At 46.0% G+C, this 26,326-nt stretch overlaps 1 protein-coding gene across 6 annotated transcripts in view; it reads right to left on the reverse strand.

The window, feature by feature from the left end:
- AP2B1 (adaptor related protein complex 2 beta 1 subunit) overlaps nucleotides 1-26,326 on the reverse strand; it is a 78,937-nt gene that overhangs the window by 32,268 nt on the left and 20,343 nt on the right. For all 6 annotated transcript variants that reach the window (XM_017828908.1, XM_017828911.1, XM_017828907.1 and 3 more), the window contains 9 exons: nucleotides 23,798-23,988; nucleotides 21,509-21,730; nucleotides 20,341-20,461; nucleotides 18,198-18,293; nucleotides 13,570-13,685; nucleotides 12,322-12,487; nucleotides 11,734-11,832; nucleotides 8,551-8,810; nucleotides 4,285-4,477 (listed from right to left, as the gene is read on the reverse strand). In XM_017828908.1, coding sequence (XP_017684397.1) covers nucleotides 4,285-4,477; nucleotides 8,551-8,810; nucleotides 11,734-11,832; nucleotides 12,322-12,487; nucleotides 13,570-13,685; nucleotides 18,198-18,293; nucleotides 20,341-20,461; nucleotides 21,509-21,730; nucleotides 23,798-23,988 — 1,464 coding nt within the window. The remainder of the gene's footprint in view (nucleotides 1-4,284; nucleotides 4,478-8,550; nucleotides 8,811-11,733; nucleotides 11,833-12,321; nucleotides 12,488-13,569; nucleotides 13,686-18,197; nucleotides 18,294-20,340; nucleotides 20,462-21,508; nucleotides 21,731-23,797; nucleotides 23,989-26,326) is intronic.

The following is a 26,326-nucleotide window of genomic DNA, read 5'->3' on the forward strand; positions in this document are numbered from 1 at the left end:
AGGCACTCAGGGCTGCTGAAGCAGGGGTTTCTTCCCAGGCTGCCAGGTGCCTAGAGCTCAGGACACTCTGGGGGAGAGGGTGAGCTGCTGCACCCTCCATCCCACTGCAGAGCCAAGCACAGGGGTGGGACACAGCCCCAAAGTGTAGGGAAGGCAACCTTGGCGTCAGACCCTCCTATATCCAACCTGATTACACAGAGGGGCACAGCTCCACCTGGAACAGCCCAAACCAGTCCAAGTATTATAGAAAACTGCAGATAACCAGTGTTTATCAAACAGCTTTTCAACCAAGGACATAAATCAATCTGACCAGCTGCCAGTTTTGAATCAATAATATTCTTGTAGATGAGTGGCTCGAGCATTAAATAAAACCCTTACATAACAGGCTATCCAAGCCTGCCTATTCCCACAGATTTACTGCTCTGCCCCTGGGTTTCAAGCCAGCCTCCCTGGCTCCTGGCCATGGTGCCCTGCTCCCATTAAATGCACAGGCTCACAGGGAGCTGCAGGATGTGCTGGGCAGCACAGAGCTCTCCTTCACATGCTCAGTGGATTTTCAGAGCAAATGAACACACAAAAAAAGGTTTAAAGGCAAAATGACCCCAGCTCACGTCAGCACAGACAGACATCCTGCAAAGCACCACATCAACAGCAAACAGGAGCTGGGAGGGTGTCTGTAACCTGCATGAGGTTCAGCCACTTCAGAGCTGCCTTTGAGGGGATAAGGCATCAAACTGCACAAAGCTCTGCATCCAGCAATCTGCTGTCCCAGGAAGTTTTGTTTCTCCCACGTGAGTGGCTGGTATGACTGCTTTACACTGCTGAGCTGGAGATCTCAAATAGTTCCGTAAAAGTGGGCTTAGTCACCATTTTATGGAAAAGAAAACTGAGCAGAGAGAACTAGATCTGCCCACGGTGGCAAATAGGGGCACAACCCAGACTGGCTTTCTTCACTAGGAAACAGCTCTCCATAGGTCCTACAGCAAGTCTGCTCTGGTTATAAGCAAACCATATCTTGTTTTTGTACTAACAACCCTTTTTCTTTTTTTTTTTGTAACTGTTAACACATGCTCAGCATCTGTGCATGCATGTTACATTTAATACCAATTACAGAACTCACTATGGAGATAAAATAAGATTTACTCAATAAATAAATTAACCTCTCAAGCAGCTGGAGTCTCACTAGTCATGGGGATAAATACCTAGCAATGCTGAGGAAAATTCAAATGAACAATATAAATTTGGTGTTTATCCAGTTTTACACCAGAGAGTCTCATTTAACTGCCTGGAAGAAAAAATAACCCCCTCCAGTTTAAGAAACTGAAATGCAGAATGACATTTGCCATGGAAGTTAAAGCTGCTGTTGGTCTTTCTGGGTTAGTCCTGTTGGGACTTTTACTGCAAGAGCATCCCTCTGAAGTTGGACACCCCCACTAAAGAAAAGGGGGTAGAAGAGGGGATGGCACTGCACAAATGTGGCTTAATATTATCCTAAGATTCAAATCCCAACCCTCTTGGTGAGTCATGCAGCCCAGAGACACTGCCCAGCGATTTGGCTAATACCAGGTTAGGGTTAAGCCAGCTTGATGCTTGTTAAACACATGCCCACAACAATGAACAAAGATACAGATCACATTCACTCACTAATTAGGCTTATTATCATAGACTCATTTAGGTTGGAAAAGACCTCTACACTGTTACCCCATCACTGCCAAGGCCACCACTAAATCAAGTGCCACATCTGTTAAATCCCTCCAGGGGTGGTGACTCCACCACTGCCCTGGGCAGCTGTGCCAGGGCTGGACAGTCCTTTCAGTGAAGACATTCTTCCTAATATGCAATTTAAACCTCCCCTGGCACATCTTGAGGCTGTCTCCTCTTATCCTGTCACCTGTTATGTGGGAGAAGAGACCAACTCCCACCTACACCCTCCTGTCAGGGAGTTGTAGAGAGTGAGAAGGTCCCCCTGAGTCTCCTCTTCTCCAGGCTGAGCTCGCCCAGCTCCCTCAGCTGCTCCTCATCAGACAAACCCCTTCCTCCACTCTGTTGCCTTCTCTGGACATGCTCCAGCCCCTCAATGTCTTTCTTCTTGTGAGGGGCCCAAAAATAATCCTATGATTTGGGGTGTGGCCTCATCAGTGCCCAGTGCAGGGGGATGGTCACTGCCCTGGCCCTGCCTGGCCACACTATTGCAGACACAGGCCAGGTGCCACTGGCCTTCTTGGCCACCTGGCTCATGTTCAGCCACTGTCACCAGCACCCCCAGGTCCTTTTTCACTGGGCACCCTTTCCAGCCACTCTGCCCCACACCTGGAGCATTCCATGGGGCTGCTCCAAGTGCAGGACCCAGTATTTGGCCTTGTTGAACCTCAGCCTTTAGATCCAGCCTGTCCAGATCCCTCTGCAGAGCCTTCCTATCCTCAGGCAGACCAACACTCCTGCCCAACTTGGTGTCATCTGCAACATCTGCACGAGGGAAGGAAAAGGCAGAGCTTTGATTCATTTGATGCAACAGCACTTCAACAGAAATCACCCAACATCAAAAACCCCTCCATCATTCAGACATCTGGTTTAGTGCTCACCCCATCAGTAATTCAGCTGAGACAGTGCTGGGCTGTGCAGCCCGAGGCACAGCTACTCCCCACCCAGACATGATCATTTTGTCAGATCACACTCCACAGCTCCACGGATTTACTTAAGGCTTGAGGAAAATATTAAGTAAAAGCCTAGGACCATATCAACTAACAGCTCTACTGTCAAAGCAGGTCACTAAATTAAGCCCATTAATGCCACCTGCGAGACAGCTCTTCTCCCAAAACCAAGTTTTAATTTTACTGTGTCCATTTGTTTGTCTGACACTAATGAGAAACAAAGGGTTACTATAAGAGGCCTGGAGAGCAGCACAGACAGAGGAATTTGAGTGCTAACCATTCTCTGCCACCACAGACAGCACCTCTCCTGCAAAGCCTTTACACAAATACCAATCCCAAGTTCTTAGTGGTACGTCTTGCAATGCAGGGAAAGGCTGCACAGGGCTCTGGGCTCACTGTCTGCTTTCCCAGCATCTCCAGCCTGACCATTTCCCTCATCCCCTCTGAGATACTCCCCCAGTGTAAGAGCAGCCACCCCAGTGACCAAACAAACCTCTGGTCAGCACAGAGGCTAAAGCACATCTGACCTCTGTGAATGCCAGTGCCATTAAGGGTTAGATTGTTTCCAGTTCATTAGCTCATGGAGAGCTGGAAATGAGTTCAATGTCTGCTTTAATAAGATTATGGCAGCTTAAAATAATAGATATTTGACAAATAAGGATTTGTTGCATTGGGGTTCATCCAGCTGCCTCCTACCTCTGTTGTTCAGAGCTTGACTCAGAACTGAAACCACCTAAACCAGTCAGAGAACTACAAGCCAAACCTCAAGCAAGACAAATCCACTGCAGGTCTGAAAAAACACCCAGCTGTGTTCCCTGGGGCAGTCTTACCCAGGTTACACAGTGCAAATATACCCAGGAGTGCTTCTTCCCCTGCAGGGAAGTCACCAGGGAGCTGGGGGCCTGTGTGCTGTGCTCCCCTCCATGGGAACAGCTCCCAGGCTCATTATTACATTCACCACCTCTTAATACCTGGCTATAAGATCACAGCACTGACCTCTCCACTGCTGCTGTCTCCTTGCCAAGTGATTTTCTCATTGCAGCTCATGCCCAGCTCACTCCCCAGAGCACAAAAAGGTGTGATCACTCCCACTGGAGCCTGACCCTGGTAGTACCAGGGCAGGTACCTCATGAGCTGCTGTGGCATGGTGAGGACTACACAGAGTGTTTCCCTCTTGACCTCACTGCAATTAAAATGTCACCCATATTAAGCCATGACATACAAAAATGAGATGACACAGGGTTACAGCCTGAGAGCTTTGCACCAAAATTCAGGAAGGCTGGGAAGTGGGTGGAGTAAAATGCCTTCTTGAAAGGCAGCCTGAATCAAATACAAAGCAGCGAAACACTTTACATGCTTAAAACAACTTTTTGGTTTTCTTTTACACAGAAAAAGCACAGAACAAATATATCCACTGACCATGGGGATTCTACAGCATGAAGCAACATCCATTTTATAGCAGGAAAAACCTGCTGGGAGTTGGTACAATAGCACTGGTTAAATCCCTTTGGAGTTTCAGGACTCAGCACTGGGAGCTCAGTGATCCAAGCATTAAAAGCACAAATAATCAAGGCTTTGCAGAGATAAGCACAGCTCCAATTATTTCACACCAGCTAACGAGGATGCTGCTTACCAAGCTGTCCAGCCCTCCTCCCAGGAGGTCCACGGCACCCATCTGCATGGAGGACACTTGGGGAACATTCACGGGGGGCCCCAGGTCCAGGTTGAGGAGGTCTCCCAGGAGGTCTCCCTGGGATGGAATGACCTGTGGCTGCTCCAGGTTCGTGGTGGCCGTGGTGCCCACGGGGCTGTCGCCAGCGTCAGTGCTGCAGGAGGTGGAAAAGAAGCAGAGGAGAGAGACATCAGTCACCTTGGTCTCCAGCTTCAGATTCTCAGCATGGGGAAACACAGAAAGACAAGCAGAAGCCAGTCCAAAGCTTATCCCAGCAGTGCTCTGCCCCCTGATACAGCTGGCAATGTGTTATGGCACGTGGTTCTTCACCACATGCTTTGAGCACCAAGACTTCCCAAGCATTGTGCATGGTCTTCAGTCCAGCAAAGGGAATCTTCCAAGGTGTGAAATTTGCCCACCTTAAGAATCACAGACCCATCCAAAACAGTCAGCCACGAGCATTACATGGACTACAGCACTGAAAATAAGTATTTCACAGCTCAGAATAAACCTATAGAGATGATTTTCAGCCCACTGGCCCTGAGAGCCACATATAAACATGGGGAAAAATAAATAATTCAGATTTCCTCAGAGAATGTTATCAACCTAACATTGAAAAAACCCTTGAGCCCTCACTCTAACCAGTGCAAACTCCACCACTCCCCATACATCTCGATTAATCACCTTCTACTGACCAGCAACAAGCTCCACAACTCTTTCCTAATTGAAAACCTCCATCTAAAATTGATTCCTCTCTTCTATCAATAATCTCCTTTCCTCTGAGTTAGCAGGCATGTTAATTGCTAGTCTAGAAATGCTCATTATACAGCTTCCAAAATTTCTCATCATATGCAGTCTGGCTACCGTTTACATTCACTTGTCACTGGATTTTATAACAAGAAGGGAGGAGGGGGGAAGTAACTGACTGTAGCTCCTGAAGATCTCACTACAGTGTATTTATTCTTTAAATTCAGAGATGCTCATCTTAGATAATTGAAATCCCTTCTGTACCCTGTTGCCAGCAGTAAGTGATAAAATGATTTCCAGCTCATGTCCTTGCAGCTGCAGCCAACAGGTAACTGCCCACAAATGCTGTGGGAATTAGTGTCCTGACAAGGTGTTTAACACTGGGGCTCTTCTGTAAGGATTTGCAGCTCCTCATTCTGAGTAGCCAGAATTCCCTCATCCTTATTCAGCTGCTCAGGGGAAAGACTCAGTGACAGAGCCTAAGCTGCTCCCAGCTTCAGTGCCAAGAGGAAAAGATGGAGCATAAGGACTGCAGAATGAATTAGTTACCAGGCAGCAGCAGCAGCAGAAAGCACTGAAAGCTTCTTTGCATTAAAAGCTTTAGACCCCAAATAATACTAATATTAGCTGTCCTTTCTGCTTCTGCCTTCAGCAGGGAGACTGCTGAGTGTGCTGAACTGCTCACTGAAACATTTTTGAAGAGCAAGTGGTTACTGTGATCCACTCCCACCCCCACCCTGGGAAGGGGAGGAACAGCTCCAAGCAGAGGCACATTACAAGCCACTTGGTTCGTTCCCAGTCTGTAATCCCTTTAACACTACACCTCTTCAACACTTACTCATCCTTCTCCTGATGGAGACAGAGAAATCCCTCAAGGTCTTGTGTAACTGCTGTTGCCCCAAAACCCAACAAGAAATTAGGAAAGGACGAAGCCAAGTCAGTTTGTATTAAAAAACAAAACCCCGTTTGGGAAGAATGGGTCTCTTTAAAGAGGTTTGTATATAAAAAAACTTTGAATTTTATATGAAAGAAAAAAATTAATAAAGAATATGTGGGTTATAGAAGGCAGAAAGTCTTGATATAAGCTTTCCCCCTCACAGTCTTGGCCAGTGGGTAACAGCTGGGTTTGCCCATGTGAACTGGAGATTTAGCCCTAAGAATTCAGCCTCCAGCAGGTCCCAGATGTTGGGTTTTACAAGGGATGTACAGAGAGAACCAGAATCAAAAATTTCCTGCAGCCACCTGTGAAACAGGGGGATAGAGATTCCTGCCCAAATCTAACCAGACTCCTCCCAGGAGCCCTGTAAACATCTTCCCAAATTTCTCAGCTGAATTATGGCTGAGCAGGGGTGGTGGGAGCCACCACATGAGGAAACACTGCCAAGCAATCAGATTTCTCCCCCCATCTTCAGGATACATCTGCAACTCTGTGACACTTGGGCTCACTGAAGAGGCAGGAACATTTCACCATCTGTGAGCTGTTCAATGGGTCTTCCCATCAGCTGAGAGAGCTGAAAGAAACCTGTCCTTGCTTGGAATGGAAATTAAATGAATCAAAAAGCAACGTAGTGAATTCTGCCAGCCATAACTAACTACTCCAAGGTTTATACCCAGGGAAGCACCATTCATCTGGTTACCTCTGCCAATCCACTCAAGAAAACGTTGTCTTGACTCTCAAACCACATTCACTGTGGACATGTCCACACTTCCATGCTTTCACCTCTATCTCACGGTGCAACTTGAAGGAAAACCTCAATCTCTAGCAGACACTTCAGCCACCAGAATGGTCATTATTGGAGTGCAGGTGTTAAGAAGATAACTCCAAACAATTAGGTGAGATGGTTATCTTCCACTGGACACCCTTAACTTGCCTTACACTGATGCAGAAAACCCCAATAATGGGGTTAGAGGTGAGCTCCTGTTGGAGAAGCCCAGTGTGCCCAGTGTGCCATTAACTCCACTCATTTTTTAATTTACCAAATGGGCTCCAGCACTGCATCAAAATGATCAGCAGGAGCACCCTCCAGACCTTCCCCCAGCTCAACACTGCTGATTGAGGCCTGGAGGGTTTATGTTGAAGCAATGGTTCTGCTCTAGTCAGAACAGATTTAAGGTCAGCAGACAGAGCATGAGCTACAAGAGTCAAGCACATACACAGTACATGCAAGAAGCTAGTAAAAAACTGCTCTTTCAAAAAGCTGAATTCCTTGAGCTAAATCCCCTAAAATGTTATCTTCTGTCATGACCTGAAACAACAGTGTACAGGAAGGTTGGTAACACCAAAGACCAAAGCTACCCCAGCTCATTTTGAGACAAATCTTTGACTAGGAGAGGCAGGAAAGCGGCCACTGCTTTTCTCGTCCAACTGGTAGACTTGTGCTTGCTGATTCTGGGTCAGTGCAGCCAGACTTGATTTCATAGGCAGGGAGAAAACAACTCGGCTTCCCAAAGCCAGTCACCACCGAAATAGCTTCAGTTGCTAAGAATAGCAGAGAAGTGGTGTCAGAAAATAGAAAAGCAGCAGCATCGCACACTGATTTATCAGTGCAACAGCAAAAAATAGCACTCCAAATGTCACTTTGGGAATATTATTAAGAGGTAAGCCTGGATACTCTGCCTCCTGCTGCAAAGCACGCTCAGTTGTGTAATTAATACCATTAGTGCAAATAGCACTGCTCACCTGAATGAGGGACCATGGGAACAGGCTCAATAGCAACCCCTCTGCAGCCTGGAGCTGCTGCACTGCCTGCAGATCCAACCTGCTTCCAGGACTCTGATCACAGGGAAGCATTAAAGCTCCAGGCAATATGCCAAAGCATTTCCCCCCACCTCCCAAGGGTTAGACAGAGATCAGTCTACCCGTCTTCTTTTAAGCTCTAACAGTTTTCAGTGATGGGGCTTTGATGGTTTTTGCACTCCCCCTGTCTCATAGGTACCGAGTGAGAAAGGTAGTTTTTACCAATCCTTCCCCATTTCATATTCCAACAGCGAAGGATCCCTTTACTTGCCTGTTCTAAGAAACTGATACTGTATTCCAGGAGACAGGCTCCTAAAGCTGTGCTGTTGCTGAAGCAAAAGCTCTTACAAAATCATCTTCTGAAAGATGCCTCTACTCCTCCTCCCCCTGAAGGAAGCCCTTGCACCAAAGGTGATTCCACCCTTACCCAAACCTTCTGCTTTTTAACTCAGCCTCTCATGTCAAGAGCACTTACAGCCAATGTCTTCTTAAAAAACATCACAGCTCCTCCTCACACAAGAACTTCCATACTTCCTGTGTCTTCTGACCCAGAAACTCGGAAACTACCTACCCAGGATTACCTTCGACAGCGGAACGGCCCCTTGAATGACCTGCAAGCCCTTACACACTTACCAATAAAACCCCATTAGAGTGTTCTAAAAGATCTTTTGGCATCTTTTGGACCGTTTGCTAGAAAGGAACAGCCAACCCTGCCCATTGTCCTGGTGGCTGCCCGAGCTTACCTGCCATGGTGAATCGGCAGGTGCTTGCGGTGGATGCCGTGGCTCCCCTCCACGAAGGCGTTGGGGGGTTTGTGGTACACCGACGCCAGGGACCCGATGTGGCAGATGAGCTCATCGAGCAGGGTGGGCTCGATCAGGTCGGTCTCCTCGGAGATCAGCGGCTTTTCCGAGAGAACCACTTCCTTGGCGGTCACGGGGTCCGTGGAAAGAAGGCGCCAGTAGATGTAGCCGCGATCCCGCAGGTCTGGGTTGTCAGAATCCTGAGACAAAGCAATACATCACTCACGGGTCTGAAGTGAACTAAGGCCTGTAATCGATTATTTTTCTAGCAGCGATTCTGCTGGATTAAAACACCCCCACCCATCCAGCAGCGACAGTGAACAGTTTCAAAGTGTGTTACAAACTGTTGTGATGAACATCCTAAAATAAAAATGGAGAACCAGAGTACTAATGCCTGGCTTCCTGCTCAGCTGGTCAAGGAGCAAAAAACCCGGGATTTTATATCCCGCAATTGCCCCAAACCACAGAGCTCTCAACTGCTTTCTAAACTCTCCTGCCACTTGATATAACAATAAGTATCAGGAGAACTCCAAGGGGGTGTAGACAGGAGAAAAGAATGCGAGCGAAAATCACTCTTTCACATACTAAGAGTAGAGATACAATACTGAATAATGATCCAAGATTCCTGGAAATGTATGACTTACCCAAGGGCACTGCTGGACAAAAAGATGCTGCAGAGCTACATCTTAATAAGCCATATTCTTTATACCAAAAGAGATCTTATTTATCCTGCCTTTTAGTTATCTAATGAAGTATGGAAAGATGCTAATGATACACACTTAGGATACTTCATCAGTTCTCCAGCTGCCAATAATCCCCTTGTTTAACTGCAGATACTTTTGCCTCTGCATGAAGTGCTAATTATTTCTCTCCTCTTTGAGCATCTTTGCCTGGAGCAGCAAAGTGAGTGGGGATGGTTTGCAGCTAATGTTCAAGGGAGAGGGAGGTGATGTGGTTTTATGTTGCAGTGCAACATGTTTGAACTGCTCACGGAAGCAAGACCTGGGATTTTTAACCCACCTGTCAGCAGAATAACAGGATAAATGTTTCTGAGGGTTTTTTCCCCCTAAAATTCCGGCAATATATCATACACCTCATCAGCCTTCCTCTTGCTGTTTCTTTTCCTCTCCTGTGATCTCATTCATGCTGCTGCTGACCTGTCAGAACCTGCCTCTCTGCTGTCTGTCTCAACATCCTCAGGCACACAGTAAAACCTCTATTTGGAATGAGACTGAGCTAAGCTCATTTCGCTTGTAAGGACCCAGATAAATCTACTTGTAGTCTCAGACGTTGTCTCTGCAGTGCTGGTTTTGTTTGATGGTTGACTCTTTACACCCTTAACAATCCCTACAATCCTTAACAATCCCTTTGCCCTTGACAATCCCTACAAGACTCTCCACATCCTGCCTGCACCAGCAGCTCAAGATCAGGAGGGTTTCTGCAAGGCAGAGGTGAAAGACCACGGGTTTCCATCTACTCGCAGACACAAACAGATTCAAGACTGGCTGTTTCCTTCCACAGCCAAATAAACAGATTTGAAAGTTTAGCAAACCTACTGAAACAAGAGGCTCAGATCTTCCCTTTCCCAGCTTCTCTCCCAATTCTCTGCTCTCCAGGGTCTGCATACCAATGAGCTCAGCTCCCCACTCGTGCCAGACCCACAACAGCAACGGGGATGTAGAGGTCTGTTATAGGTTATGGGTTTGCCAGGGACCTGATCCCTGCTACACATCCCTGTCCCTGCCATCCCCAGCTGCTTCACTACTGTTTTGGCCACTGTTGGCTGGGTTAAACTGGCTCCTGCTACAATCACACCTGCAGTGTGCTGTGCAGACTTACCCCCAGACGCTCAAAGTGCAACAATACCTAAGCTGGGGAAAGAAACACACGTGTAATTACTCACCCACTCAAGTGAAAACCAGTATCTCCACCCAGAAATCAGACCTCGAAATGTAAGGCTTTTTAGTGTTTTACAGCCAGTTATCCTACATTGACTTATTATTCATACAAAATACAAGAAGCCAGACTGAATCAACATTTGTGACAAACAGAGAAAAAACAGACGCCTATTATACTCCTAGGGTGCCATTAAGTGTTTTGTGACTCAGCACAGTGGGTTTTAACACTTAGTACCTTTCTTCTGTTGGCTCAGGCAAATGATACAGCAAGCCCTTGGCCCACTCCTCTCTGCAGAGCAGCTGAGATCCTGCCTAAAAGCAGGTTTTGAAGCAAGAAAAGCAGGCCACGTGTTTCTTGCTGCCGACCAATGCAACTCCTCAAAAGGATGAATAAAAGTTTTAAGTACTAATAAGTTCACAGCCATGATTTCTTGCAGCACAGAGGATCAAAAAGGCCAGCTGATGATTGACTCCAGGTTTTCTGCTCAGAATTGCAGCCCATTCAGCCGGGAGACTATTTTTATCACTTGGCACAGCAGGTCTGGAGAGGAGCTGCTTTTTTTGGGCTGTTTACCCCAGTCATTACAGCCAGGGAGTGTAGGAAGATTGGCTGAGGTCTTAGCCACCCCTGCCACCAGGACATCTCCACTTCTGTCCTCCAGAACTACAGCACTTGTGTCTGCCAGCTCAATCCCAGCCTCGCCTGCAGTGATCTGAGCTCGTAACTCAGCGCCTCATGCATAATGAATCTGTGATCTTAACCCACTGCTACAGCCTCCAGCAAAGCTGCCACATTGGTTGACAGCATCCAAGTACAAAGGAAAAACCCCAAACTCCAGTTCTTTCTTTTTCATAGCACTGCCTAAACTTTGCTGTTCACAGAACAAAGTCCCTGCCAGGCTCTTTCCCTCTGTCACAGCTCCAGATGTTTTAACTGCAAGGCACCTTCGAGGAGAAAGCATTCTGGTTTCTTGGTAACTCCACCCTGTCCCTTCAGTGGGGGAATAGGGGAGGAATTTGGATAAAGCAAGAGCTAAGAAGGAGAGGGAAGACTCCAGATGGCAAGAGGCACAGAGCAGCTCTTAAATGGAGTCTCTTTGGGAGGCAGGGGAATACCTTTGAATCCCATCTACTGCAAAGCTGACTGGCCTGGCAGATGGGAGACACCACATGGCAGGATGCACAGTGTCTGGAGGGCTCTGGATCACTGGATATCTTGGCTTACCTGGGTGGCCAGGCTGAGGACCTGCTGAACCAGCTCCTGTGTCTCAGAAGGCTTTTTTAAGAACAGCTTCACTATAGCAGTCAGGAGGGTGAGCTGCACCTGAGAAAGGGGCACAACAGAGAACAGAAAATTCATCCACGCTTTAGCAACACCTCGCAAGTCTCAACATCTTTTACTGATACAAAACTTGAGTTTCATAACAGCATTACACTATTCTTTGCCAGTGAAACCCAGTACAGTGAGACTCACACTCTTGCCTGTTGCAAAACACTTTCACAGACAAGTCCCTGAGCACCACACTGAGGTTTGTGTCGTACTGTGATGTATCTCATCACTACTCCTCTCTATGTTCTGGTCCCTAGTAGGGTTACTCCCCCAGAAAGTATGAAACATCTAGAAACCCCTCCAGTTCTGTCTTATCCTTCCAAGAAGAGAAGTTTTGGAGACAGGGACAATGGAGCAAATCTACAGGTTCTCAGAGGGTTTCTTTAGCCAAATATTGAAGCTTTCATTGAATAATATTTACTGTCCATCCCATTAATGCACTGCATGGAACATTACAGATTAAGATGCACAATGCAATTTTACCTGAGTACTTTCATCGTGGAAGCCCTCCAGAAAACTCTCCAACAGTTCATCAGCATTGTCAATTCTCTCTGCATATTCACCCACTATCCAGATCATGGCAGCTCTGGCATCTGGCTCATCCAGGGAATCCAGGTTCTCACACAGAGTGGCAATGATGCTTTCATACCTGATTTGTCAGAGTACAGGTGGATTACTGGGATGAACTGGACTTGTCTTACTCAGTTCCTGCCCACATCATTCTCCAGGGAATCCTGCACTAAAAAATCTTTTATTTCCATGCAGCATTTTCACTTAACTACAGAAGATATTCCCCAGCTTTTTCTTTTTCCAAGCCTGAGCACTAAGATCTCACAGGGTCTTTGCAGTTTAGTTCATCAGCAAGACCACCCAGATGTGGAATTCAAGACAAAGCTGCCTCACTTTGTTTGCTAATGGGAACGTTTGATCCAACAGTTCAGCCCATGCATCTGAATCAGATCCTGCAGCCTCACTGGAGTCTTCAGACTGGTAACTCTGAACTGGATATTACACTTCCCCAAAGGCTTTACTGTAAAACAGACAATACCCCGCACTAATTTAGCTTTCCAGCGTGGGTTTCCCTGTCACAAGCAGACAATCTGTCTTGTAGCTGACAGCAGAAATTGCCAGAGAGGCCTGCAATGTCCCATATTACTTTTTAGGTGATCATCAAGTCTCTGCTGAAAAACACTCCTGCTGTTCTGTAGCTGAGGAGACAAAACCTTACTGCAGAAACAGCAAAACAAACAAAAAAAAAAACCTGAGTTCTGCCCAAGCCAGAGAGAACACTCGATGGGGAAAGACATTTTGTTTGGCACAACCTGACTGGGATCTCAGACCAGGAGAGCCATGAACCTTTCATAGCTTTGTATGTAAGACTTCTAGAGGAGGTATGAGCAAAACCAGAAAAGCTTGATGCTGTAAACTTGGCCAAATTTTCCTTCTGGCATTCTCTGCAAGAGCATTATTGGCTTTTGAGTAAGGCTTCTATTCAGCATCCATATGGAGTGGTGGGGAAGGAAAAGCTTTCAACTCCAACTAATAATGAGTCAGGCCGATACCTCACCTACAGCAAACATCTGAATCCTACCAAACCAGGAGTGGAATCAGAATGGACACTGCTCCCACCTTTGCTTCAGAGCCCTGGTAAGCCATGCTGAGTTTTACATTGCTCTATTCTGTTGAGAGCAGACAAGGGCTTCCAAAAAACCTTACACCAGTTCCACGTACTTGTTGGGGTACTTGCGGAAGATGTCTCTGATGACAACGATGGCCTCCTGCACCACGTAGTTGACCTTGGTCTGGATGAGGTCCAGCAGTGTGCTCACACAGCGCTCTGCAGATTGCTGGAGAGAGCAGAAAAATCCCATTAAAAGAGCTCCAGAAACACTCCTGAGCCCACAGCACACATTGAGGAACGAGGCTTGTGTATGAGAAAACGCCCAGAGCCGGAAAACAAGAGGACAGCAGCTACCAACTGTATCCAGGAAAAAAAACACAGGTTGATAAATGCTTGTGGAGATACCAGCTGACTCCAGCTCCTGCAAAGATTAAGTCTGAAGCAACTGTGCCAGTAGATAGCTGGGTCACCACACAGGAGACCTACACTGCTCTTTTTATCACCCTCTTGCTGGTGAGCAGCTAAACAGGCCACCAAGTGAGATCTCTTGGATTTCCCAAGCTGGGCAATCAGAGCTGGGAGAGTTTGGACAGAGACTCCTGGTTGGAGAAGCTGTAAGGCAGGAGAAAACCATGCTGGCAATCACTCTGCAGGAACAGCAGCAAAAAGCACCTCACAGCTGCAAGAGGTTCAGTACTTTTGGGGTGAGGTCACTAACAACATGTGAAGATACAGCTAAAAATAGAAATTCAGCTGTTGCTAATGCAGCTTTCATGTTAATTAGTTCAAAAAAAGATAACAAGGACTGGACACTGTCACACTTCAGGAAGCAGAACTGGAATTAGAGGCAAATAATTCAGGGAGGTCTATTCCCAAACAGCACAGTGAGGCAGGACATCACAGGAGCAACCAACTTCAGCACTAAAGAGTCTCCAATAAGGACAGTGATTTGGCTATTAGCAGAGCACGTGTGAAGCCTCATTACACAGCTGGTGATTAATGTGAGAAGCAGCCAGCTCCCGACACTGCCGAGGCAGAACATCCATAAAGCATTCGGGATTGAGACAAACACCGTAGGGCACAAACAATAGCAACGTAGGTGGATTTTTCAATTTCAGTGAGTTAACAGTCCCTCTGACTTACAGAGCACTTGAAGCCTGGGCAGGAGGAGGAGGAATGAAATGGCATTTCAGTCACAGCAATCAGTTTTTTGAGAATGGGCAGAAATCTCAAGGACAAACCTCAAGACTTGTAGAGCTGAATTTGGATCAGAGACTAAAACCTCGTGGTGATTTCCTGCCCTCCTGACTCTAGGTGAGGTATCTTACACATGGCCTGCCAGCACAAACAGGGACCATGCTGGCCTGGGGATCAGCCAAGGGAGGAGACACTCTAAACCAGCATTCACTCATCTTTGCAAACTGGCAGTAAGTCATCTGACTCTTCCCTGAAATTCACACCAAACAGAAAATACACCCAACACAATCGGTGTCAGATTAAAGAGAAGCATCACATAAAACTGTATGATTGGTATAATATTTTTTTTATGATGCCTCTCCCTCCTTAGCACAGCTTTACAGGTACTATGCCACTGTGGAGGCAGTGAAGTGGCAGAGTGCCCTGCTCTGATCTCTTCTGCTCCAGAAGAGATTTGAGGTCTTCAGATTTGAAGTGGAAGACTCTTCCACTTCATGGAGACTGACCATGGACCTCACTCCACAGAGTTTGACTTTGCTCTCAGTGGGAGCTCTGCTCAAACTTCTTGCAAGATCGATGCTTCAGAGCTTGCAATTTAACCTCTTCATCCCAATACCTTTCACCAGATGTTTTAACAAGTGACCCTAAGGGGGTAAATCTCTCCTAAGCCAACTCCACTCTACAGACCCTGCAGCACCAGTCACTGTTGGCAATAAGCAGTGCAGTCCTGTCAGAGCCTACAATCAGCAAAGCTTCAAGAGCTGCAGAATTCAAGGAAAAGCAAATTAAGGCTTAGTTTTCTTTTCTTTACACTCTGAAGCATGATTTTTTCCAGGAAGAACACAACATCCACTTTGAAATATGCAGCAATGATTTTCAGCCCAACAGTCCCTTGGAAAGTGAGCAGTCACGTGGGTACATGCCCAGAAGAGCAGTCCCTCTAATAAAATAGATCTCAGCTCACTCCATCCCTTGTAAACACATTGCTTTTTGAAGGTGGACATCCTTGGGGACTGCAGTGCTCTGCAAACTGATGAAAGAGTGCCCCAACTAGAACAGCTTTCAAGTTGGAGTGAGGAAGGACAACAAACCAAAGTCAAAATTGCTTTGTTTTTCTGCAGAAATCAAATGAAAGCCCACAAGATTACCAGAGTAGCACATCACACATCAACATTCAGCCACAAGCCTCAATGATTTCTAAGAACCAGGCTGCTGGCAGAATCTCCTGGAAACAAGACAAATCTCCCTGTAATGTGGCTCCTTCTGCTTCTCCTTTGCTCCAGAGGAATCCCTGTTCTTACTGCATCCACTTCATTTCCTTTTCCCACGGGAGCGGTGCTTGTTTTCCTCACAATCTAAGCATGGCATGATGACTTCATCTAGTGCTGTGAGAGGAGCAAACTGATGCACAAGGGATCCAAGTGCAGCTACACCACATGGTTTGCTGCAGACACACCCAAGCTAACTCTGAGCCCAGCTATCAACAGTCCAGCCCTATCCATGCAAAATGATGATATTCTAGCACTCCCCAAACCAAAATGATTGCTCAAGCCTGGGCAAAGTCCATCAGCCTTACTACTCAACATGGGTATTAGTTCCACACCCAAAATGAGCACTGCCAGCAAGGGCAACACCACATTTCCTCTACAGAGCACCTCAGGGCAGACAAAATTATTTACTGTCTTCCCCTCCTAGGAGAGACAGTTAGACAAAAGGTAGGATCCTTGAAGGCAGAGCTGAAATGCTCTGTGAATGCTCATTCATCAACAGCTCCCACCGGCTGTGTCCTGTGTCAAGAAGCAGATTTCTAAGCCTTGGACACTGATGGCTGAGGATGCTCTTCTATTAGTCATAACTCACAGAGAAAACAGCCTCTAGTAAACACAGATGCACTGGGGACAGGGATTAACCTGGAGATGAGGACACTGTAATGAGTTGTTCTATATTTGCCCTCTTTAAATCTGGCTCTTGTCAGAGCAGGAAGCAGACCTCACCTTCAGCAGCAGCGTCTTCATGGAGCAGTGCTAAAAATCAAGGTTAACACCACTTATGGAGAGACATAATTCCAGTTTGAGGGTCACTGTGAATGTGCTGGACATTACTATTAGTCCTTGGACATTACTATTAGCCTGTTGTGGTGACAGGGAAAGGGTAAAGACCTCTAAAAACACCTTGATACTTCAGGAATACACCCCCCCCATGTGAAACTAGGACAGACACACGGCCAAATCCTAGTGAGGAAGTCCCTGCTGAGAACTAAAGCAAACTCCCACCCCCCAGCACAGCACAGCTACGAAAAGGGCTGTCACCAGCTTCTTTTAACTTCTCTGTAGCCCTTTCCCATTCTCAGGGGGATTTTCTACTGTCACTGCTGTGGCTCCATCCAGACAACCTCCCGCCTGGACGCAGCACGGAAGGAACACTTTGGTATTTTGAACTGCAGACATGAAACAGAAACAGCAGTCACCTGCTCGATGGGGCTTCAAAGAAAGCCCATGGCAGGGACAAGCCTTTAAGAGCTGAAGGAAGGAAGAAAAGGCTGCACAGGCAGTTGATTCTCTCTGTGTCCTCTGTACACAGACTTACAGTAGTTTAGCTGGAACAGGAGAAACCTGTGCACTGATACCACACTAAGCCAGGCACGATCGGGGTTATTATTTAAATCTGCTGTCAGGCAAAGCTCAGGGGAACACACTTTAGCAAAAGCTAAATGAGCTCAGCTGAAATTAGACCACTTATGTGACATTTTGCACACAGTCATCAGTTCACTGAAAAGTACCAACACCAAAGCATAAGTCTTCCCTCTCTTCACAGGATTTCTGAGCTCCTGTCAGGTGTTTCAGGTTCACTTACAGGGAAATGAACGGGCGAGAGCACTAAAAAAATATTTCATTATGAGCGTTTCGGTGGATGTTCCACTGGCAGAGGACATTTCAGACTTGTTTTGGAGAACTGCAGAGGTTTCTGGGAACTTATCTGCATAAGCAGAGGCCAAAGAGAGCACACTCCAAGTGAAACCACAAGTTATACGGACCTAAGTAAGCAAATAGAGTCACTCTGTGTTTGAATAAATTGCACTTAATGTCCCAATTCTCTGTAATTCTATGCCTGTGTGTTCTGTTCAGCTGAAATAGGGGGGATGAATGACACAAAATGTTTCATAATAGAGTTTCTCTGCACAATCTTTTCTCCTTCCGCCTTCAAAAGGTCAGTCCACAGCTATTAAAGGACGTCCTCATGGACAAGTGGTCATTTTTTCCACTGAAGCCAGTGCAGTAAAATATTCCACCAGGACTGAATTATCTGCCTTGCTGTGCCTGCAAGCTGAGATCTGAGAGGAGCAGCCCACCCTCCTGTGATGCACTCACAGCTCACAAGCCCTCTGGATCAGCTGCTGCTCTGCCCATATACATGACATATCCAGGCCACTTGATGGCCAACAGTGAAGCCAAGAAGCTTGGTGTAACGAGGTGATGGGTAAAGCCCATCACTGTTTCTGAAGGCAGAGGATCACAGAAAAGCTCAGGATTCAGATACTTGCCTCGACCTTGATGGCACAGCGCCCGATGGCTCGCACGGCCTTGCGCACGAAGTCAACGTCCACCTCGGTCGCGTATTCCTTGAGCTCTGCCAGGACCTGAGGAGGCAGGACACCAGCTGAGTCCTTGGGTCACTCAGAGAACATCCCACTGAACACCAGAACACCAGCAGGGATGTTCTTCCACAGCTACCACACGTATCCAGAGCTCACACAGTCAAACTCCGCAACCAGCCTCCACCTCCGAAACCCGCCGGTCTGGACCACACTTGGTTTAGCCTGGACAAAGCCAAAACGTGGCTCTGTCTTGGGTTATTTTCAAAATCCCCTGACCAAAAGCTGGGGGAAAATCAGCCCTGCCAAACATAAACGTTGCTATTCCTTCTTACACTGAAAGCACGTTCACTGTATGCAAAGCTCTTGGCAACAACTGTTTTTGATCTCTCCTTTTCTGTGCCGAGATGAACGTTTGGATCCCTACTGAATGCAAACAGAAGGTGCAGAGGAGATCTGAGGACACCCTGGAACATTTACACTGAGATTAATAACAGTGCAAAGATACTTCCCCTCTTAAAAATAAAATTTATTATTTTGTCTCAATGTTTTTGCTAATGGAAACTGAAGAAGGGCTTAAACCAGGACCTGCTGGGAACCTACAGATCTTAAACTAAAAAACTATTTTGTCTTAAACAAATCACTTAGCTTAGAAAAAACAATTTTAATAAAAGACCATATGTCATTTATATTCCCTCAAAAGCTCAATTTATTTCAGTTTCTCATGCCAAACATGACATCAGGGATTTAATTGTGATGTCACAAATAGATGGTGAGGGAGAGGTGAGCAGCACAAAGCCAGACAGTTCTTTCAAAAACCTCTCATGGAGGCACATTGCTCAGAACAATGACAAGATAAAGAGGCCGTGAAGGGCCAGACTGCAGACAAATAAATCTGCAAGGAGGAGACGGGACATCTGTGTTTTGAAGTTTTATTATTTCCCTGGATGATCTATGTTGCACAGCACTGGGAGCACCCGGGTTTAGCAGCTGATGCTTTCCAAACACTGCCCAAGTGCCTTGGCCAGAGCTATCCTGTTACCTTGGTCCAGCATGTGCACAGAGATGGAGTCTCCCCAAGCTGCACAGGGAGGGTGTGGGCAGAAGCTGCTCTGCTCAGGTCTCATTCCAGCACATATTCCTGATGTAGTTGTGTTGGTTTATTTCTTTTCAGAACCAGGAAGAGATTCATTCATTAGTCTGCAGATCCCAGACTCTGCCCTCCAGACACCACTGCCTTTCCCGCAAACAGCCCATTATTGGAACATTATGCATTAAAATTGGGACGGAGCCTACCAAGAGTAAAGAGAAAATTCTGAATATATTCTCAGGGAAACTGATTTTTAAAATGTTTTCCGTGTCCCCAGCACAAAAGGGGCATGAATTACCTTGCTCTGTTCCAAAAAACATCAGGACAGAGCTGAAGAGAGCTGCTTAAAAATGTCACATTACATGAAATTGCTCTGTGACAATTATGAGAGGACAATAGCAGCAGTAACCAGAGGCATTAATCATTCTGCATTAGTGTTAGGCCTTGTGGCCAGGAATGCACTCGAGAACACTTCCTCCAAAGAAATCAAATACAACAAGAATCTACACTGTAAAGCAGCCTCAATTCAGTGTAGCTTCATGCTATTTCCACTCTGGAAGCAAGTTAAGCAGAAGAAAGGGTTTTTTAGCCTGTGCAAGCATTTAACAATTTTACTAACTTGAAATTCACACTTCAATAATGTTTGGCCTTTCTGAATGCCTCTGTTGCAGGCACACCCCCCTCACTTGAAACAAGCCTCTCATTCCAACCTCAGCACCAGCAGTGACTCATTTGACAGGAACCATCAGCTCTCCTCCTGGAATTGTAATCTGTGAAACAAGATCTACCTAACGGTCACGATGCAAGACATACCATGCCATTAACATTTCAATTATGGAGGAAACTCCAACACCTCCCATTAAATAGCTGCAAAGAGCACTGTACCAGGAACAGTGATGCTTAAAAACCAAGACAACTGTAGTAGTACCTGCATACATCCTCAGGCATAGCCCAGGAGAGGGTTTCCCCCTCCCAGAACACACAAGAAGTCCCTCAGCTGACCTGGGCAATGTTTGCTTGAGAAGCCAGGCGGATCATGATGTCCAGTTTCTCCAGTTTGACATAGATGGGGTCGTTGTACTTCACAAAGAACACCTTGATTTCCTGCTTCAGGATTTCAGGCCTGGAGGGAACATAACGTTCTGTCACACTCAAGACTGTTTAAAAACCCGAATGGGCTCTTTTTTGGTAACCAAATGCATCCTTTCTTTAGAAATCTACCCAAATATTCGTTGAGAAACAGAATGGTGTCATTTTGCCCAGGCTGCCCAGAGAGGTTGTGAACTCCCCATCCCTGGAGGTGTTCAAGACCAGGCTGGACAGGGCTCTGAGTAACCTGGTCTAGTGGAAAGTGTCCCTGCCCACAGGGAGGTTAAACCCTGCAGGGGGGTTTGGAACTAAATGATCTCTGAGGTTCCTTCAAACCCAAACCCTTCTATGATTCAGTGATTTTGTGTCCAGAACATGCAAGCAATCAACAATTTAGAGAAAGAAGGCTGGATAAAAAGATAGTTTAAATACAAAATGCGGAATTCAAGTCTTTCCATGGCTACATCTCTACTTCCTCCACTTCAAATGCTGAGCCAACAGGCAGGTAGTGGATGACTGTTTCCAAATTTTAAAAAACCTATGAATTCACCTAAAAATTAATATCTACTTTCACTTGCAAGATGCCATTGCACAGTAACTTTGCCCTGAACACAATCACAAAGTGCTATCCAAGCTATCCCACCTTTCCAGCAAGGAACAACAGCACTGACACGTTCACACAGGAGTAAACAAATGAAAAAACTAACCCACTGGACACCAGGATGTCACCAGCCTGGTGGTTCTGTGCTGAACAGAACAGCACAGACACACTGAGTTCCTGCAGGTCACTGTGAACTGCACAGTTACACCCTCATTCCTATTTGCCACCTGATTTATAGAGGGCAGTTCTGAGTGCTCATAAAAAGGCAGTGAAGAGAGGCAGGTGAAGAAATGCTGTATGAAACTGGTATCACAAGCATGCTGTCAGGAAAATTAATTCAGGCTACCAGAGTCACAAGACTGTCTAATGTGTCTCTCAAGGGATCTGATCCTGGATTAAAAGAGACTCTGTGCATGTGGAAATGTCTGAGATAACCAGATGCCATTTGACAATGCTGGAATAACACCCCCGAGCCTTTACCTTTTCTGCACAATCAAGTTGATGTTCCTCAGGGCAACATACTGGACTTCGGGCTCTCCAGACAGCAGGGTCACCAGTGGAGGGGCAAGTTTCTTCAGCAGCATGTTGTAATAGTCAGAGTCCTTGGGAAGAAGCTCCAGGAACTTCATCAGGACCTTCACCGCTGACAGCACCACGGCCGAGTTGGCGTGAGACAGCCGGGGGGTCACCCGCTCACAGATACTGGGGACAGAGGAGGAGGAAAGGGTTCACATGTGTTTCAGGGCGTCAGATGTTTCAGATCTGATTTTAGGAGATTGCACATGGCTCAAGACACCTTCTCACATGCTGCTTTGATTTGGTTTTGTTACGGAGAACAGGCGCAGTCCTGCTTTCTCGAACGCAGCAGGAAGCAAACAAGGACCTCTCTCACAGCTTTGAGTTTCTCTCCTGCCACACTCAGCTCAGGAAAAATTCCAGCTCTCAGCACTACAGTGCCAAAACATACTCAGTTATTAGTGCTTCCTGCCTTTGCCTGGTGGTGTTCTCTATTTCTGTGATCTTGTCTGTCACTTACAAACATAACTTTAACAAAACAGCTATTGGAAAAACACTGTAGCCTCCATATAGTAATTCAGAGGTGATACATGCTTCTGGCTTGCCTGGGGAGTTTGCTGCCATTTCAACCATTTCTACCTACAAAAAAAGACTTCTGATTCTCTAAAGACTCAGGGAAAGAAGGACTTAAATACCTTCCAAAGTCTCAGATCCACCATAATGGATCCTGTAATCAACAGCATCCTAAACAATCCATCCCAAGCAGAAAGGAAGTTTGGGTTCATATGGTCTTTCTTACAGCATCTGTCAAGTTTCTTCCCACTCCCTCCTGCATATTGCGAACCCAGAACAATCTTATTCCCATCTGTGCCTCCTGAAGCTTCTTTCCCTCAAAGATTTGCTTTCAGCCATGCAGGAAGGGAAGCTCAGTGAAGAGCAGAGGAGTCCAAGTCAGAGCTGGGGCAGCCTCCAGCTGCCTCTGCCCAAGGTCACCTGCATGTCAAAGCTGCTTCATCTCTCTGAGCCTCACTTTCTCCAGGCACAGGGCACTGACACCAGCCTTCCTGGAAAGAACTTTATATAAAACCCAGTGCTGTCAGTCTCCTGTCTGAAATAAGGCAAACTCTGAGAGAAACTCCACACAAAGCAGTAAAAGTAGTTCCTGCCCTTGCAGTTTGATAAACCACTCTTCAGAGGAATTACAGGTGAGGAACTGGGACGTGTTCACAGCTGTTCAGACTAGTGGTGCCTCTCTGACAGAGCTGGGATAATACCAGCCTCACACCCTGGAGATCTCTGCAGGTTTCTAGCACTCATTAGGAGCTGTTTCTGGCACAGAAACAAAACACAAGGGAAAAGGAGGTGGGGGAAAAAAAAAAAATCAGCAAGACTCCTGGTAGGCTTTTCAGAAACAGTGGTTTACCTATTGTACCTCAAAAAACCAGTCAGTGAAGAAACCCATTGAATTCGAAAGGGCCTGTCCAGGATTTTGCATGTGGGCTTGGGACCCTTCCTCCCTCTGCACCCCCCCAGATCATCCACACAAAATACATGGTCTGAGAATCCTCCTGTTCCAAGTTATTTCTCTTGCTGGCTCCTTGTTCTCTTGGGAACACAATCTGACTTTTTGTGATTCTGAAGACAGATGAGGAGGCGGCTTGAAGTGCACAAATTAAAATTCCACTACCTAAAACCTGAGGCCCTTGTATTCAGGTTTAGTCACTGCAGCTAAAAGTAAAAGCACAAGGGTGAATTTGCAGTGATAAGAAAAAATAATTTCTTACCTTTACTTTCACTTCTCTCATATCACAATCCAGTTTTCAGTTGGAAAAAAGTATTCCGGTCTCAGACCTTTAGTACTTCGGAAAGCTGCAAACCTATAAAGGCTTTTTGCCTCTCAAAGCAGCAAAACCAGATATGAAAGTTCTGCTGTAAATCAGAAAATCCTCCAAACAGTGCTTCCACTGTTACAGGTTTGGTCTTGGGCTGATCCCTTCTTAGCAGTGCCAGTTCCCACAAGAACCAGCCTTTTAAATAGAAAAAAGTTAAAAGGAACACTACAGATAAACAGAGAAAGTGGTTCTGCTGAGGGAAGGGGCAGGTTTCCAGCATCAGCCCAAACTACCAAAAGCAGCCTCCCTTTTAAACCTCTTTTATCAAGTCCTATTTGTGCTGCCACAGACCTCAGAACCCCTGTTAGTTCAGTGCTGCAACACCTCCCACAAGTGCCCTGCTCCTGAATAACCACCCTACCTCTGAGCTTCCCGGTCATCCTTGGGGTTGTAGTTGGACAGACAGTCCAGGATGAAGATCTGCCCCCACTCTGTGCACTCATTTAAAGCTGTCAGCAGCTTGTTGATGTTCTGAGGGTTCAAATCCAGCAGGTTGCTGTTGGGATGAGATTCACTGATTTCTGACAGGGCAGCCACAGCGTTTGCCACCACCTGGGGAAGAGACAAGATGAGTTCCTTGTTAGCAGGACATCAGGAGCTTGACTTGGGTTGAGCATGGGTTACACACCAAACATGGAGATCTATCAGCTGATAGCAGGTGTGTTGTCAGTTATCCCACCCTTCCAGGACCCAGTACAACCTCACAACCAACCCGGAGAGCCCAAAGCTTGACTGGGAGGAACAGGGACCTGGGACTTCACAAGAGACTTCGCTCTGGAAGGAGCTAGAGGTGGCATCCACAGGGAACAAGAACATCTTGCCTTCCTTCAGCTCCAGATCTCCCCACCCTGGTTTGCTTCAAGCAGGCATCATCTCCCTTCCAGTTCCAGGAGATGCTCAGCTGATACAGTCAAGGTCTCAAAACCTCCAAGTGCCCTACTTATTCAGGAATGTTCTGCCTCTTGCCTAATTTCCCCTTGGCAGCCCCATGGCACGTGGCTTAAGGATGTCCAGAAATGAGCTGTCAGGTGCTTGGCAGCCTCCAGCTCTGCAGCAGCGCTGTCAGGTCACCCAGTTTGAAAACAAACACACCATTTCCCTAAAATGGACAACTCCTGCTAAATTTTTAATAACACATTTCAATTCCAAGCAGTCTCCATAGCGTCCATTTGCTTTACAGAGTCACGTTAAAGCAAGGCCCCCCAGCACAACTCACCCCTGAAAATATTCCTGCTACATTTAGGACTATATAAGGTCTTTTCTTTTCTAAGCACAGATTAAAGGATCACAGAGGAGGTTCAGGGTCCAGCTGGGCAAGAACGAGAAGTGGGAGTGCAGCACAAATTTCTGATTCTTAGTTCCATATTCAAATTCAACAGTTATTCTAACAGACTCCATGTGAAGATTTCTAAAATAGAAGAGTTGCAGAATATAGAGACAAAAATAGACAATTTGCAGATGAGACTAAAGTCTTATTTGTTTAACTAACTAGAAGAGGGATTTATGCTGAGTTTGACACACAAAACTGAAGTACCCTATAAAAAGGCATTTTCAGGACATTTTACAATGTACATCATGTCCAGCCCAACTCACAGTAAATACCTGCTCAAATGAAGATTCATAGCGTTATTTTCTATGGGATTAAGGCAAAGAAACATCTTATCTAAAATCATCTGACTGTTTGGATGACTAAAGATGCTTTTGATGCAGTACAATGAAAACAAGAACAGCATGACCAGAAGTTTCTCTGCCTTGTTCCCATCACTGCTTGTCATTAAACCAATATATTCCAAAGTCATTGTACAAGCACAGTAATGATGATTGTTTTGCATTTCACACCTAGAGGTCAGAGATAGGATTTTGATCCAAGATTTTATGAATTTCATTAGCTGAATGAGCCTTCTGTCACCCAAATCATTAGTAATCAGAACTGCTGTCTTCTTGTTCTGTTTTAATTAGTAATTTATTAAGATATGCTGCTTATTCTTCTTATTATTTAATTTGCCTAATTTCTGAATTAATGTGACACAGCATAAAAGTGAAGGAAAAGACTGTATTAATTTCACTGCATTTTGGAAGTTCACAAGTGAAGACAAGTCATATAAGCAACTTAAAAAGTTCAGAATCCTTATGAAAAACTACCTGTAAAATGAAACTACTATGGAAAATAATTTTGAAGTAACAAAAAAAATTTTCAGAGCCAAAGCACTGCAGAAATGGACCTGTCAGTCATACTAAGGAACAAGGCTGAGCTCTGGCAAATGCACTCACACTGCCAGGCACTACTTTTGTTGCAGTAATTGATAAATTAGTAATTAATACAGAATCATAGAACTGTTAATGTTGGAGAAGACCTCCAAGATCATTGAATTCAACTGTTAACCCAGCACTGCCAAGCCCACCACTAAACTATGTCCCCAAAGTGCCATATCCAGATGTGTTTGAACACTTCTAGGATATCCTAAACCCTGGGGCAAGTACAAGTCAAGGCAGCTGTGTTTATGTTCCTTTCCCTGAAGACTCCATGCAGGCTATCCCTGTGTTTTCCAGGGGCAAAGGATGCACAGAAATGCTGTTCCCATGGGCCTGGTGCACAGCAGCTCCAACCTGGAGCTGTGAATGAGGTCTTGCCCTTAGGATCCTTCTGGGCTTTTTTTTTTTTTTAGGAATTAACATGTCAGCATAACTGCAAGTGTCCAAATCAAAGCTGAGGATGGGGCATCACATGGCAATCCACACTCAGATTTCCATTAAAAGCATCCATGAGAGCGAGTGTCAGATGGCAAGAGGCACTTTGGAGCACGGGCTGTCATGTCCTTGGGGGTTATAAAAGAAGGACTGGAAGGGGCTGTGCAACATCTGGTGGCAGCTCAGCTCTGCCAGAGGAGCT

The sequence above is a fragment of the Lepidothrix coronata genome, unplaced genomic scaffold (assembly GCF_001604755.1).
Source record: "Lepidothrix coronata isolate B3197 unplaced genomic scaffold, Lepidothrix_coronata-1.0 Scaffold154, whole genome shotgun sequence".
NCBI classification, from domain to species: domain Eukaryota; kingdom Metazoa; phylum Chordata; class Aves; order Passeriformes; family Pipridae; genus Lepidothrix; species Lepidothrix coronata.